Raw genomic sequence first — 16,742 nt, 5'->3', positions numbered from 1 at the left:
ACTGCAAGAAAGCAGGTGCTGCAGATGTCTTCTTTTTTTTTTTGTCACTCCAGTGAATTATTTTATAACACATACACTCACAGCATCTTCATACTGTCTTCACTGATGTAAACTGTCTATCAGTGAAGCCATTGATTGAAGGTTTGCTTTAGAACATCTCGGAGTATTATTCTTGAAGAGAAACGCATGAACATCAAAAGTTTAAGAGGTTTAGTGGTCCTCGGAGGGGGAGGAGGAGGGTGGGTGCTGCTGGAGATCCCGCCTCGGTGACGTCACATATTTCAGGAGTCAGGCACCGGAGCTCCACAATTTCCACAAACTATTCCGAGTTGACCGGGGACGCATCAAATTCTGACTGGATCGCTGAGACAGGTATGTGTCTGTCATTGTTTTCATAAAAATGAAATTAAAACTGAGCTCCAGGAATTAGACACGGTTGTTATGCAGAAATAACACAACAAAAGACCATAAAATGCAGGACCTTTCGCAAGCATCTTTGTCTGGAATATTTTAACTTTATTTCTGAGGTCGACAAAGGTCTTCAAATTCAGTTAGTTAATTGTTTTGCCGCTTTATGTATAGCCTACGTTGTAAGTAATTAAGAAACAGTCAAGTTCTTGATTAAAGCCCATGTATTCTCAGTACGTGGGAACCGTTTCTTTCATACAATAGTTTGGTTTTATTGTGGTCAGTTACTTTAGCTTTGAAGGGAAGTTCGCACGGTGCGAAAATCGGTGCACGGTTTGCATGTACATGTTGTGCAAGACTTCTGGATGACAAACGTGTATTTCTAAGCCTTTTTATTAAGGTGCACAGAAAATTGGGAAACTATTTTGAAAATATCACTGATATTTGTCTTCGTGTCTTGCAGCCTATGATGAAGTTGGGTGGTTAAAATTAATGCCCTATGATTAGTTCAAGTCATTGTCAGAATAAACAGCATATTCCACATAGGCTACTTACTTATGTTAGTTTGGGCAACTAACATAAGTGAAGCTACATATTCTAAATTGTGCTCAATCCTTTTAATCACATTTATTTTGTTTTGAACGCTGTTATTAAGATCTGCGCAAATATAAAAAGGTAAAAAAAAAATTAATTTTTGTTGCAGCTTTGAAGACAATGATGGAGCTAATGACTGCTACACCTTTCAATCACCTCAACACAACAGATTACTTTGGCAGAAATGGCTCTTTGTACGATGACAACGACGAGTATGACTACAAGGACGAGCATGGCTACAAGGATGAGCATGCTGAGCTGAGACAGTCTCTCAACAACATGTCTCTCATTGTTTACTGCCTGGCCTTTGTCCTCGGTGTTCTCGGGAATGGAGTGGTTATCTGGGTAACTGGGTTCAAGATGAAGAAAACCGTTAACACAGTTTGGTTCCTCAACCTTGCTGTGGCCGACTTCCTCTTCACAGCTTTCCTCCCCCTGAGTGTGACATACACAGCTATGGGTTTCCACTGGCCTTTTGGCAAGTTTATGTGCAAGCTGAACACCACCATAAGCTTTCTGAACATGTTTGCCAGCGTCTACATTCTGGTGGTGATCAGTGTGGACAGATATGTGTCTGTGGTGTGGCCCGTCTGGGCTCAGAACCACCGAAACGTACGCAAGGCGTCCTGCGTGAGTCTGGGTGTTTGGGTACTGGCTTTGATTCTCAGCGCTCCGTACTTCATCTTCAGAGACACCGGGCCAGCATACCACAATGAAGATATCATCAACTGCTTCAACAACTTTGCTTTTTCTGATGACTATGAAACACCATCTGTGATTCAGCTAGGAGAGTTTCGACATCAGGCCATGGCCATCACTCGCTTCCTCCTGGGATTTGTTGTCCCCTTCACTGTCATTGTCTCCTGTTATGCTGTCATAATCCATCGTCTCAGGAGAAATCGCACCCTGGCCAGCCAGTCGAGTCGCCCCTTTAAGATCATCGCTGCCATTGTCATCACTTTTTTCCTGTGCTGGGCTCCTTTTCACATCATGGGCCTAATTGAGTTGGTGAACAACATGTCCAATTATACAAGTGAAACGTTAGATCATATCATCACTATCGGAGTGCCTATCGCCACAAGCCTGGCCTTTCTCAACAGCTGCCTGAACCCTCTGCTCTATGTGTTCATGGGCCAAGATTTCAAGGATAAAGTCCGCAAATCCATCCTGAATGTATTGGAGACTGCCTTCCAGGAAGAGGTGTCTCGCTCTTATACCTATACAAACTCAATGGTCACCAGCCGGAGCAAAGACAAGTCAGTTTCTGATGCTGAGGTGTAAGGCTGTCAATGATTTAAACTGTACATAGTAAATGTAATTGTATATAACAAATAACTTGGTTGAACTGTCTAACTGTTTATCATAAGCTTTAACATTGGTGTAGTTGTTAGACCTAAAAGACCATTCTCTCTCTTACACGCTCTGGAGCTTACTGATTGTAACATTGTACAATACAGTGAGTAGATCAATGTGTAATTCGTTTGTTGGCTTAAGCATTTTGGAACGATGAAATGTTTTTGATATGAATTGTGGTCATTTATAGGCCGATAGAACTAGTCAAAGTCAGAGTTCAAAATGTTTTATAAAGGACAAAAGAAAGGAAACAGAAAAACGCACACAAATGCATGTTCCATACAGTACGTATTTCATTTATAACTAAACCTACCTGCATATACACATAAATACCCCATTCAAATTGAATAACTTACTCTGCGAACATTTATCTGTGGAGTACTTGTGGTGTTTCTTCATGATGCAGTTTTGCTTTCAGCTGCACTCTGTTAGGACCCATTATGTTTGTCTGTGAATACAAGCAACATAAGGATAGCACTTTGTTGATAAAGAGAACATCTGTGATGCACACTCCAGATGTTGAGACTATGCCCTTGCTTGTGCATCAGAGCAAAGAAAACAAGTAATATTTCAAGTAACACTTATGTATAGGTCATACGTTGATGATATCAAATGCTAGCACATCACCTAAATGCTATCGTTATAGAAGTTGTTTCCAGAAAAACATCATGCCTTTCCTGTTCATAGGCTGTAAATTTAACATGCAAAAGAAATTCTGCTGAATGTTAAATCTACAGTGAGAAATAGTGTTGCTCAACCACTTCACAGAAATGCTTATATTTTCCAATTTTCCCTTCTGACCCAACTCTACATAACCACTGATGTCATTATGATTGTACATGACAAAACTGGGCACATGACACTGCCCACAAAGGCCATCTTTGGGGATCATACCTGAATGGGACTCAAGTCTTTGCTTATATTTAAACTGTAGCCAGATTTTCATTCAAAAAAAATCATCATCTTATGTCCATATCTTATACTGAGCACCTGGTTGCCATCAATCCTACTTACTAGCTACTGTATAACATCTCCATAGCAACTAATTTAGCTGATTCACTGCCACATGTCTACTGCATGCTTTGACAAAAATGGTATTTACATTTGTTATTCAGCATTAGGGCAGTATTATGCAATCGTAATGATTACATATGATTGAGAGGATGAGAATTTTATGCTTGAAGTAGCAGCTACATTGTATAATTTGCTTATTTTGATCATTTGATATTTGTTTCCCCTTTGAAAGGGAAGCGGTCTGGTGAGTGGGTTAATGCCTGTGACGTCCACTCCGGGTACATTAATGCTGTCCCTTAATCTGAGGATTTTAATGTATAATTTCCCCACTGCTTATCTGTGTTTATTTTGGGGCTAAAACTAAAGATTATGTTCATTTTCTAATTTTCTAATTACCTTTTGTTTTCCAATTGCTTATTTGATACAATGAAGACTCAAACATTTTCTGGTTACGATAAAAAAAAAGAATTTAAAAGCAGTAAATTATTCTCATTTTCAAAGCAGGGATAAGTGAATTTCTGCTACATTTGCCTAAAAAATTTACTTAAATAATTAATCAGAAATAACCTGTCGCTGTTTTTGGTGGACTGAGTAATCAAATGAAAAAAGAATTACTATAATGTGGTATATTGTCATATAACATGAACCTTGATAAAGCTTGATTCTGATGTAAACAATGTACAGTAAATGGTAATTCTATTTTTTTTTTTTTTTTTTTTTTTTTAACTTCTCTTAGCTGCAGAGGCCAACTCTACCAAGAGGCCATAGATTGTGATAATGAGGATGACTATACTGTGGTTCTTGCTGTTACCATTATTCCCATTATTAAAATATTTTTAGACTTCACTGGTTTTCACTGATGATGCATTTCTCATAATCACCACATGAGGGCACAAAACAATCTTTTTCATTTTGATTAGGTCAATTAAGTAACAAATGTCCTCATATTTACATTTATACATGTCCCACAACCACAGCAATGTATTCAAGGCCTCGTGTGTTTTCATTCCTGGTGTCCCATCCTTTCTATTCAGGGCCATCAGGCCATCATTCCACAATGAAGAAATCATCAACTAGGTCAACAACTTTTTTTTAATTAAATTTGTATTACCCTCATCAGGCCATGACCATCACCTGCTTCACCATGGGATTTGTTGTGTCCATCACTGTCATTGTCTCCTGTTATGCTTTCATTTCCATCGTTTTAAAAGAAATCAGACTCTGGCCATTTTGAGCACATGCATGCTGTGCCATAATCTGATAATATCAATGTAATTTCCACACACACCTTCTGCACTCTGTTTATATCAGAACTGAAACATAAGATTATCTTCAATGTCAAATAATCTGCTCATTTTCTTTTGGTGTGTGGGGAGGTGGGGGGGTTCAAATCTTCCAACTGCCAGTTTTATCTTTTTTTTTTATCTGATTAACAGTCAACAACAAACAAAAATATTCAGTCTAATATCAGGATAAACAACTTAAACTGAGAAAAAACAATTTTTGGAAGCAAGATCTAGTGGTTTATTTTTTGTTTTTTGCATTTCTTTTGGATTTTTCACAATTTACACCTCACTACGCAACGTACCGCAACACTGTGACCAGCAGAGGGAGATGTTTTACATATCATATGCTTCACAGATAAAAAACAAAAACAACAACAACAACAAAAACATAAGGACCAAACACTGCTGCATAGGATTTGATTTGTAGCATACACAAACAACAAATTTGTTTGGACATTTAAAGGCTGACAAGTCAGACATATATTTCTCTCATTCTCAGGACAAATTTAATCTACCAAAACCCAACAGGACAAAACTGACAAAGTTATATGTGCAGCCACAATGACTATGTAGCATTGTGCACCTCATCTTTCACTTAAGATATTATTGTTTCTGTAGAGCAGTTAAAGATTAAAAAAGAACATCAATGGAATTTTTTTATGACTTTTTTTCTGGGTTAACTGTGGCTCCGCCTTGACGTAGGCAGTGACATCACACTTACAGACAAGTCTTTATTAACCTGCTGGAGTTTGATCACAGAATATCCTGCTGCAGATTACGCCACCGTACAGAGATCTTTGAGGAAGGTACGTTAACGTTACTATTTTATGGACATGAAATCATCTGATTTTTGTTGTAAACTCATAACAATTTCTACTCTTGATTTGAATAAAATAATAAAGCTATTGATTAGAATTAATTTAAAAAGCTAAACTCTTTTATTTCACAGAGAGAGGTACTTCTTTGAGTTGAGGGTGACTTGTAAAAAATATTAACAGTTCAGTTCCAAGTACATTTCGAATAGTAGTTTTGCTAGAAATGCCCATCCCTAGTTAAAGTAAAACGTATTTACACAATAGTAAGTGGAATGAATGAGAGATGGTGGGAGATTGATGGACCTGATGGTGGTGGATGAGAAAGGTATGGAGAGAGTGGAGTTGACAGGGCGATGACTGAGAGAGGCGAGCAGGCTGAGAGATGAGTTGGTGGGGTGAGGGCAGAGAGTGGTAGGGCGAGGGCAGAGAGTGGTAGGGCGAGGGCAGAGAGTGGCAGGGCGAGGGCAGAGAGTGGTGGGGCGAGGGCAGAGAGTGGTAGGGTGAGGGCAGAGAGTGGTAGGGCGAGGGCAGAGAGTGGTAGGGCGAGGGCAGAGAGTGGTAGGGCGAGGGCAGAGAGTGGTGGGGTGAGGGCAGAGAGTGGTAGGGCGAGGGCAGACAGTGGCGTGGCTCGCTGAGAGCACAAGGAGCAGGAAGGAACCCATGAGGTTGAGACACAGAGCCAGAGCAGACTCAACTGTAGGTGAGAAAAACAGGGTCAGGAGCAGGGAATCAGGCAACAAACTTGCAAAGGTAGATGGGTGGAAAATGTTCACCAGTTATCACATCTGACTGTTCTGTGGCTTTCATGGTCTTCATCACATTTGAGCACCACTGGACAATAAGTATTTGTGTAAAAGTGATTGGTAATCTTCCAGTGTATTAATAAGATACAGAATCAGCAACAAAATCGAGGATGACTTGTAAATTCATTAATATTATTTCTTCATGTTGCCACCGCAGCTCTCAAGATAATGACGAACATGACTGCAACCTCTGTGTCTCTCACCAATACAACTGATGCACCTGATGGAAGCGGCTCTGAGAATTTTGATAAACATGCAAAACTGAGACAGTCTCTCAACACCATGTCTATCATTGTTTACTGCCTGGCCTTTGTCCTCGGTGTTCTCGGGAATGGAGTGGTTATCTGGGTAACTGGGTTCAAGATGAAGAAAACCGTTAACACAGTTTGGTTCCTCAATCTTGCTGTGGCCGACTTCCTCTTCACAGCATTCCTCCCCCTCACTGTGACATACACAGCTACGGGTTTCCACTGGCCTTTTGGCAAGTTTATGTGCAAGCTGAACACCAACATGAGCTTTCTGAACATTTTTGCCAGCGTCTACATTCTGGTGGTGATCAGTGTGGACAGATATGTGTCTGTGGTGTGGCCCATCTGGGCTCAGAACCACCGAAACGTACGCAAGGCGTCCTGCGTGAGTCTGGGTGTTTGGGTACTGGCTTCGATTCTCTGTGTCCCAAACATCATCTCCAGGACAACTTTGCAAATACCCGGTACAGACATCATCATCTGCTTTGACAGCGTTGCTTTTTCTGTCGATGCTAAAACACCGTCATTGTCTGTGATTCAGCTGCGAGAGTTTCGTAATCAGGCCACGACCATCACCTGCTTGCTCCTGGGATTTGTTGTCCCCTTCACTGTCATTGTTTCCTGTTATGCTGTCATAATCCATCGTCTCAGAAGAAACCACACCCTGGCCAGCCAGTCGAGTCACACCTTTAAGATCATCGCTGCCATTATCATCACTTTTTTCCTGTGCTGGGCTCCTTTTCACATCATGAGCCTAATTGAGTTGGTGAACAACATGTCTAATTATACAAGTGAAACGTTAGATCATATCATCACTATCGGAGTGCCTATCGCCACAAGCCTGGCCTTTCTTAACAGCTGCCTGAACCCAGTTCTGTATGTGTTCATGGGAAAAGATTTCAAGGATAAAGTCCGCAAATCCATTCTGAATGTATTGGAGACTGCCTTCCAGGAAGATGAGACACACTCTCACACTTTCACAAAATCAGAAGAGTCCAATAATAGAAAAGAAAAGTCAGCTCACAGAGGTACAAGCATGTCCATGACATGAAGAAACAAATACTGGAACTGTAAATTGCAAAAAAAATTACCCAAATGTAAACATATATATCAAATTATTTGTTTGGATTATTTGTTTCAATTTTTAGCACTTTAGGAGCACTTAAAATAGCACTTATTTATAGCACTTTGAAGTTTGGCTTTCTTGAAGAAAATTGTACTTTCTTGATTGTTGTTGTTCTGAATTTGTACCCTCATGGTTGAAATGCACTTATTGTAAGTCACTTTGGATAAAAGCGTCAGCTAAATGAAACGTAATGTAATGTAATGATTTTGACAAGCTGTAAATAATTTTCCAGGGTGAATCATTTCAATGTAATATTGTTTGATTTATATTGTTTTTCTGTATGCCAACTGATCTATCAAAATGAATTACCTTTTCATTGTATCTACAGTGCTTATAATGTGGTGGAACTTACTGTCAGTGCTGTGATAGAGGAATGTTTTTTAATGCTGTCTTGTTGTTGGCGCCTCTTTAACTTGCAGCAGGGCATTCAGGTTGCACCATTGTAGAACAAAAGGGATTGTAAAATGTCATTTCCCAGACAAAAGAACAGGGCAGCAATTTCAAAATCAGTATTACATTAGCTTGTGGTTAAATCTGTGTAACACTTGCAACACAAATGTAGGTTTTGTTGGCAAAGGCAACTTTCTGTAAATGACAAAACTGATTACAGTTCGACAATGACTATCTTAGGTAAAAGTCAAGTTGGCATTTCCGCTTTATTTAGCATGAAGTAATTTAGTCTGTTTATTCATTTTCATGAAATAAGTCTGCCTGCGATGTTTATCTTGTTGTTATTCAGCATAAGGACAGTCTATTGCTGCCCTAATGAAACCCTAATGACCTAACCTGATAACCAATATTTGTTTTGTCTCTTGCCGGTGTTGGGGGGTTCTTATGTCTGTGATCCCCACTCTGAGGACATGCATGCTGTGCCATGAATAAATGTAATGAATTCACACTTCCCACTGTTCTCTCTGTTTATTTTAGAAACCAAAAGAAAACTGTTTTGAGAGCAAATTTCTCGCACTGCAATCAAAAATCAAGTTTGCAAGTAAAAATATAAACTGAGAATAAATTATTTGCATTGCAAACAAATTTGCTCTTACAGTTTTGTTAGTTTTGGTCACAGAATTGAGAATTTTGTTTATGAAACTAGACTTTTAAACAGGGTCAGGAGCAGAGAATCAGGCAACAACTTTGCAAAGGTAGAACATGTTCACTAGTTATCACATCTGACGGTTCTGTGGCTTTCATGGTCTTCACTACATTTGAAATGTCCTCATAATTACATTTATACATGTCCCACAACCACAGCAATGTATTCAAGGCCTCGTGTGTTTTCATTCCCGGTGTCCCATCCTTTCTATTCAGGGCCATCAGGCCATCATTCCACAATGAAGAAATCATCAACTGCGTCAACAACTTTTTTTTAATTAAATTTGTATTACCCTCATCAGGCCATGACCATCACCTGCTTCACCATGGGATTTGTTGTGTCCATCACTGTCATTGTCTCCTGTTATGCTTTCATTTCCATCGTTTTAAAAGAAATCAGACTCTGGCCATTTTGAGCACATGCATGCTGTGCCATAATCTGATAATATCAATGTAATTTCCACACACACCTTCTGCACTCTTGTTTATATCAGAACTGAAACATAAGATTATCTTCAATGTCAAATAATCTGCTCATTTTCTTTTGGTGTGTGGGGGGGTTCAAATCTTCCAACTGCCAGTTTTATCTTTTTTTTTTATCTGATTAACAGTCAACAACAAACAAAAATATTCAGTCTAATATCAGGATAAACAATTTAAACTGAGAAAAAAACCATTTTTGGAAGCAAGATCTAGTGGTTTATTTTTTGTTTTTTGCATTTTTTTTGCATTTTTCACAATTTACACCTCACTCCGCAACGTCCCGCAACACTATGACCACCAGAAGGAGCTGTTTTACATATCAGATGCTTCACAGATAAAATAACAAACAAAAAAACAGAAGAACCAAATACTGCTGCACACTAATTGATTTGTAGCATACACAAACAACAAATTTGTTTGGACATTTAAAGGCTGACAAGTAAGACATATATTTCTCTCATTCTCATGAACTCAGGCACCATGGCACACATGGCAGGAGATCCTTGCTGGCACCATTTGTGGATACTGCCGGTGTCTGGGGAAAGTTTCCTATCAATGGTAAGTTCAAAATACCTGAAGCTTTCAACCTGGTTAACTGTTTCTCAGTAGATGTAGCTATGACCAACTAGAGTTTGGCTGGCTACCAATGTCTGTTCTTTTTTTTTTTTTATAAACTTCAGCTGTAGGTGGAGATGGGGTGTTGGTAGGCAGTAACTTGTCATTAAGCAGTGCAAGTATTGCAGTGTCAGTGTAGGATGGGCTGATACCGCCATTAATGCAGTGGGTGTAGAGAAATGGACTGAGAGATTGGTGATGCTGGCTGATGATGTTAGTACCATATTTTGACAGCATGTGCTCTAACTCTAAGGAAAACCTAGACCTGCTAGATGAGAAGTGGAAGGATGATCATGAGCTGGTACAGTTTCCTGACCTTCTGGTGCCATCGGGCTGTACTGAATGCAGAAATGAAATCCACCAAGAGGATTCTGGCAGAGTTCCCAGGTGAAGGCAGGCGTGGGAAAGGCATGCCAAAGCGTCCCAAAGCATCCCAAAGCATCCCTGGTAACTGCTGAGGGTCTTGCTGTGGTCTGACAGACAGAGGAATGGCAGTCAGGACAAATTTTATCTACCAAAACCCAACAGGACGGTGGCGAGGGTGACCGGGTGTCCCACTTTATGTGGGACTGCACGACATTTTTATTCTTGGTCCTGTGTCCCACTTATTGAGCATGATATCTTACATTTTATTTAACTTTTTTCTAAAACATGGAAATGCAGCTACAACAAAGATATTCCCACCAAAACCCAAAGAGGACTGCCTGACGGACGAGAGAACAGTTGCTGAAATAACTCTTGGTTAGCACACTGTGCAGCACTCCCAACTATACAGTTAAGCAGACTGTAGTAGTGAGCAAGCACCGCATAAGACCATTTACTGCGAAACTTTAGCTTCCTTTTATGTTAAATGTGTTTACTTAGTGTGGGAGTTTGGAAAGTTGCATTGAAATAAGATATATTTGTTTAGTCCTAACCAGCAATTGCCTATTTGTGTGTTATGTATATGTTAGATAGACATAACATTTTAAACTAAACTAATTTTAAACATCTGCACATGTTTTGATGCTATTATGGAAATAATTCAGTCAAGGGCGAAGTGAAGACGTCAATTCAGTTGGTTAATAGCCCCAGTGATATCAAAACAATCCACCTTAGAAGTAAGCTCTGCAGTGTAAATGTTGTTGTGCTGGTAGTTGAGGAAGATTGGTTGGTCAAAATCTGATGTGTCTGCTCTATATTCCATGTGGTCAAAGCAAAATTAAAAGTCAGACATTAGGAATACCGAGACATTACACTGAATAATATATGTCTTACTTGGTGGTATTATCATTCACATCACTGTTTGTGGAGTCGTTTTGAGATGACTCGTTGAATAGAAATTGGCCAACTACGATGGCACAATATATCTTTTGTAATTTCAGAGAAAATTTACATAAGCGAACAAAGACAGAATGCAGAGAGGAAGAACCATACTGTAGCTCCCCACCCACACCCAAAAATAACATATTTACATTTTGATTTCAGTTGCCTTTTGGTTGCAGTGTTGGTTTCACAGAGGCTGCATATTTAATGTGTGCAGATTCAAGTAAGGATTAGCCTGATATTCTATGAAACTGTTTTGGCTACCTCCAATTACTGACAGATGCTGCAGTGACTTTGTTGTAATAGGGTGCAAGGTGAAGAGAGGGGACGTTAAAAGATGTGATATGTCCAGATGTTGATTTATTATGTCAACACAAAGCGACAATGCTGACAAAGTTATATGTGCAGCCACAATGACTATGTAGCATTGTGCACCTCATCTTTCACTTAAGATATTATTGTTTCTGTAGAGCAGTTAAAGATTAAAAAAGAACATCAATGGAATTTTTTTATGACTTTTTTTCTAGGTTGACTGTGGATCCGCCCATACGTAGGCAGTGACATCACACTTACAGACAAGTCTATATTAACCCGCTGGAGTTTGATCACAGAATATCCTGCTGCAGATTACGCCACCGTACAGAGATCTTTGAGGAAGGTACGTTAACGTTACTATTTTATGGACATGAAATCAATCGATTTTTGTTGTAAACTCATAACAATTTCTACTCTTGATTTAAATAAAATAATAAAGCTATTGATTAGAATTAATTTAAAAAGCTAAACTCTTTTATTTCACAGAGAGGTACTTTTTTGAGTTGAGGGTGACTTGTAAAAAATATTAACAGTTCAGTCCTGAGTACATTTCGAATAGTAGTTTTGCTAGAAATGCCCATCCCTAGTTAAAGTAAAACGTATTTACACAATAGTAAGTGGAACGAATGAGAGATGGTGGGAGATTGATGGACCTGATAGTGGTGGATGAGAAAGGTATGGAGAGAGTGGAGTTGACAGGGCGATGACTGAGAGAGGCGAGCAGGCTGAGAGATGAGTTGGTGGGGTGAGGGCAGAGAGTGGTAGGGCGAGGGCAGAGAGTGGTAGGGCGAGGGCAGAGAGTGGTAGGGTGAGGGCAGAGAGTGGCAGGGCGAGGGCAGAGAGTGGTAGGGTGAGGGCAGAGAGTGGCAGGGCGAGGGCAGAGAGTGGTAGGGCGAGGGCAGAGAGTGGCGTGGCTCGCTGAGAGCACAAGGAGCAGGAAGGAACCCATGAGGTTGAGACACAGAGCCAGAGCAGACTCAACTGTAGGTGAGAAAAACAGGGTCAGGAGCAGGGAATCAGGCAACAAACTTGCAAAGGTAGATGGGTGGAAAATGTTCACCAGTTATCACATCTGACTGTTCTGTGGCTTTCATGGTCTTCATCACATTTGAGCGCCACTGGACAATAAGTATTTGTGTAAAAGTGATTGGTAATCTTCCAGTGTATTAATAAGATACAGAATCAGCAACAAAATCGAGGATGACTTGTAAATTCATTAATATTATTTCTTCATGTTGCCACCGCAGCTCTCAAGATAATGACGAACATGACTGCAACCTCTGTGTCTCTCACCAATACAACTGATGCACCTGATGGAAGCGGCTCTGAGAATTTTGATAAACATGCAAAACTGAGACAGTCTCTCAACAACATGTCTCTCATTGTTTACTGCCTGGCCTTTGTCCTCGGTGTTCTCGGGAATGGAGTGGTTATCTGGGTAACTGGGTTCAAGATGAAGAAAACCGTTAACACAGTTTGGTTCCTCAATCTTGCTGTGGCCGACTTCCTCTTCACAGCATTCCTCCCCCTCACTGTGACATACACAGCTACGGGTTTCCACTGGCCTTTTGGCAAGTTTATGTGCAAGCTGAACACTGCCATGAGCTTTCTGAACATTTTTGCCAGCGTCTACATTCTGGTGGTGATCAGTGTGGACAGATATGTGTCTGTGGTGTGGCCCGTCTGGGCTCAGAACCACCGAAACGTACGCAAGGCGTCCTGCGTGAGTCTGGGTGTTTGGGTACTGGCTTTGATTCTCTGTGTCCCAAACATCATCTTCAGGACAACTTTGCAAATACCCGGTACAGACATCATCATCTGCTTTGACAACTTTGCTTTTTCTGATGACTTTGTAACACCATCTGTGATTCAGCTGCGAGAGTTTCGACATCAGGCCATGACCATCACCCGCTTGCTCCTGGGATTTGTTGTCCCCTTCACTGTCATTGTTTCCTGTTATGCTGTCATAATCCATCGTCTCAGAAGAAACCGCACCCTGGCCAGCCAGTCGAGTCGCACCTTTAAGATCATCGCTGCCATTATCATCACTTTTTTCCTGTGCTGGGCTCCTTTTTATATCATGAAAATAATTGAGTTGGTGTATTTCACAGTGGAAAATCATGAGTCACTAGAAATTGTCATTGCTGTTGGTGTTCCTATCGCCACAAGCCTGGCCTTTCTTAACAGCTGCCTGAACCCACTTCTGTATGTGTTCATGGGAAAAGATTTCAAGGATAAAGTCCGCAAATCCATTCTGAATGTATTGGAGACTGCCTTCCAGGAAGATGAGACACACTCTCACACTTTCACAAAATCAGAAGAGTCCAATAATAGAAAAGAAAAGTCAGCTCACAGAGGTACAAGCATGTCCATGACATGAAGAAACAAATACTGGAACTGTAAATTGCAAAACAAATTGACCCAAATGTAAACATATATCAAATTATTTGTTTGGATTTTGACAAGCTGTAAATAATTTTCCAGGGTGAATCATTTCAATGTAATATTGCTTGATTTATATTGTTTTTCTGTATGCCAACTGATCTATCAAAATGAATTACCTTTTCATTGTATCTACAGTGCTTATAATGTGGTGGAACTTACTGTCAGTGCTGTGATAGAGGAATGTTTTTTAATGCTGTCTTGTTGTTGGCGCCTCTTTAACTTGCAGCAGGGCATTCAGGCTGCACCATTGTAGAACAAAAGGGATTGTAAAATGTCATTTCCTGGATAAAAGAATGGGTCAGCAATTTCAAAATCAGTATTACATTAGCTTGTGGTTAAATTTGTGTAACACTTGCAACACAAATGTAGGTTTTGTTGGCAAAGGCAACTGTCTGTAAATGACAAAACTGAGGTACCAAATGTAGACATATATCAAATTATTTGTTTGGATTTTCACAAGCTGCAAATAATTTTCCAGGGTGAATCATTCCAATCTAATATTGTTTAGATTTAGATTTGTTCTAATTTTGCTTATGAAACTATACTTTTAAACAGGGTTAGGAGCAGAGAATCAGGCAACAAACTTGCAAAGGTAGAACATGTTCACTAGTTATCACATTTGACGATTCTGTGGCTTTCACGGTCTTCACCACATTTGAAATGTCCTCATATTTACATTAACACATGGCCCACAACCACAGCATGTTTTAAATCCGCAGCGCAAAAGTCTAGTTTCATAAGCAAAAGTCTCAATTCTGTGACCAAAACCAACAAAACTGTAAGAGCAAATTTGTTTCCAATGCAAATAATTTATTCTCAGGTTTTTTTGCTTGCATAATAAAGACTCAAAAATACCTTCATAACCTCTAAGTTTAATTTTAATGTATACATATATGATCATTTGAAATATTTATTTTTCAGCCCAAGTGGCCAACCTTACTAAAAGTCAAAACACGATGATAATCATTACTACTGCTGCGGTTCTTGCTTTACTATTATTTCCATTGTTAAAATATTACACTATTTGGAGTTGACTTCACCAGAAAAAACATCCATAAAATGTCTTTATGGATAAGAGGCACATGGGAGAATTTTGAAATACTGTATACTATATCTGCTCCAGCAAAAAAAAAATTGTCATTTTTACGCCAACCTTATCAAATACGTAAATTAACTTTAACACACCTCTGGACGTTAAAGTTTAAATAACAGTATTTTAACACTGAGTCCGTGAACACAATTGTTACGTAACCTTTTCTAAAAACACATAACTATCAAATCTAATGCAATAAATGCTACATACTTTATGTCACAGTAGTAGGCTTCTGGGCACCTTCGAATCGCTACCAGGTAGCGATTTGTAACAGATGGCCTGGTCCTGGTACAGGGACATCCAGGATGGAAAGGGTTAAACTGCTGCAAAGAAGCAGAAAAAATATTGCATGTGCCACAAAAAAATTATTGCAAGAGTGGTGAATTTGTGGCTGCCAAATATTCTGCTAATCTTAGTTTATAGTAAAACTGGCAGTGTTGCTGATGTTACTGTCAAGCTGTTGACAGTGAGGAGTCAGATCTTCATGTTGGCTTTTCTACTGAAGTTATGTTGATGTTGCCATTTGACAGATCACTGTGAGCATTACAGTCCTGTATGGCCTCTTATTTCTGTAGTAGCTAGTAAAGGCCAGTAATGTGTTGTTTTTTTTAGAGGTATTTTGTGTGCATTGTTTAGCTTTGACTCCTCCTGTCACTCCCACTATCCCTATCATATAATAGTATTTTGATATCATGAGAAAAATTAAACTCAATATTAAGCAGCTACAAAAGAGGTAGGTTAATATATTCCTATTATTAATTCCATTAGCAATTTGTGAATTGTGCTTATTTGCTTTTCTTTTCTTTATTGCATTTTCGAAACATTTCAGTGACCAGTGATGATATGTTTAGCCGTACGTCTTCACTTCACCGCTGGTTGTCGAGGTAGTGTCCTGCCAACAATGTAGGCTTCATTGACAATTGGAATAGTTTCTGGAGAAAACCTGGTCTGATCCGGAGAGATGGCATCCATCCTACTTTGAAGGGTGTAACTCTTCTTTCTAGAAATATGGCCGTGTCTCTTAACAGCCCTAAAACATGACATCCCAGGGTTGAGGCCAGGATGCAGAGTTGCAGTCTTACATGCTCCTCTGCAGCTTCTTTAGAGCTGTCACTCACCCAAAACGTTCAACATCCTATAGAGGTTGTGTCTGTACCCAGACCACCTATATTTAAAAAAAAAAAAAAAAAAAACTCAACAAAAGATGTGTCAATAAAAATGTAATAAAAATTGTTTCCTACCAAATTAATGGATCAAAATGTGACAATTAAAAGCGGACTATTAAATATCAGATCTCTCTCGTATAAATCTCTTAGTAAATGACTTGATAACTGATCATCAGATTGATTTACTCTGTCTCACAGAGACCTGGCTGCAACAGGAAGAATATGTTAGTATTAATGAAGCAACTCCTCCCAGTCATGTTAATTATCATACTGCTAGAGATTCAGGCCGAGGAGGAGGAGTGGCAGCAATCTTCCACTCAAGTTTATCAATTAATCCGAGACCGAAATTTAGTTATAATTCATTTGAGAGTCTGACTCTTTGTCTCTCACACCCAAATTGGAAAGCACAGAAACCGATTCTATTAGTTGTTGTTTATCGCCCACCTGGTCCTTATTCAGAGTTTCTAACTGAATTCTCCGACTTTTTATCAGATTTAGTGCTGAGTTCAGATAAAGTGATGATAGTGGGAGACTTTAACATTCATGTTGACATGGACAACAACAGCCTCAGTTCTACT

The 16,742-nt window shown here is 39.5% G+C and overlaps 3 protein-coding genes across 3 annotated transcripts; all 3 read left to right on the top strand.

Moving 5' to 3' along the window:
• The first annotated feature begins 1,122 nt into the window (after positions 1–1,122).
• Positions 1,123–2,479, top strand: fpr1 (formyl peptide receptor 1). Its single transcript, XM_069693029.1, has one exon. The coding sequence runs from the start codon at positions 1,123–1,125 to the stop codon at positions 2,281–2,283; it is 1,161 nt and encodes a 386-aa protein (XP_069549130.1). The 3' UTR covers positions 2,284–2,479.
• A 3,841-nt stretch (positions 2,480–6,320) lies between these two features.
• On the top strand, positions 6,321–7,593 carry LOC138617950 (chemerin-like receptor 1). Its single transcript, XM_069693348.1, has one exon. The coding sequence runs from the start codon at positions 6,442–6,444 to the stop codon at positions 7,570–7,572; it is 1,131 nt and encodes a 376-aa protein (XP_069549449.1). The 5' UTR covers positions 6,321–6,441; the 3' UTR covers positions 7,573–7,593.
• A 4,183-nt stretch (positions 7,594–11,776) lies between these two features.
• LOC138617943 (chemerin-like receptor 1) lies at positions 11,777–14,768 on the top strand. Its single transcript, XM_069693335.1, has 2 exons — positions 11,777–11,803; positions 12,708–14,768. Exon 2 carries the CDS (start codon positions 12,719–12,721, stop codon positions 13,838–13,840), a length of 1,122 nt encoding a protein of 373 aa, XP_069549436.1. The 5' UTR covers positions 11,777–11,803; positions 12,708–12,718; the 3' UTR covers positions 13,841–14,768.
• The last annotated feature ends 1,974 nt before the right edge of the window (positions 14,769–16,742 follow it).

This window comes from Brachyistius frenatus, unplaced genomic scaffold (assembly GCF_029030835.1).
Source record: "Brachyistius frenatus isolate BFR_SWC_R1_liver_20210118 unplaced genomic scaffold, ASM2903083v1 Contig_14, whole genome shotgun sequence".
Lineage (NCBI taxonomy): Eukaryota > Metazoa > Chordata > Actinopteri > Embiotocidae > Brachyistius > Brachyistius frenatus.
This window is presented reverse-complemented; position numbering and strand designations above follow the sequence as displayed.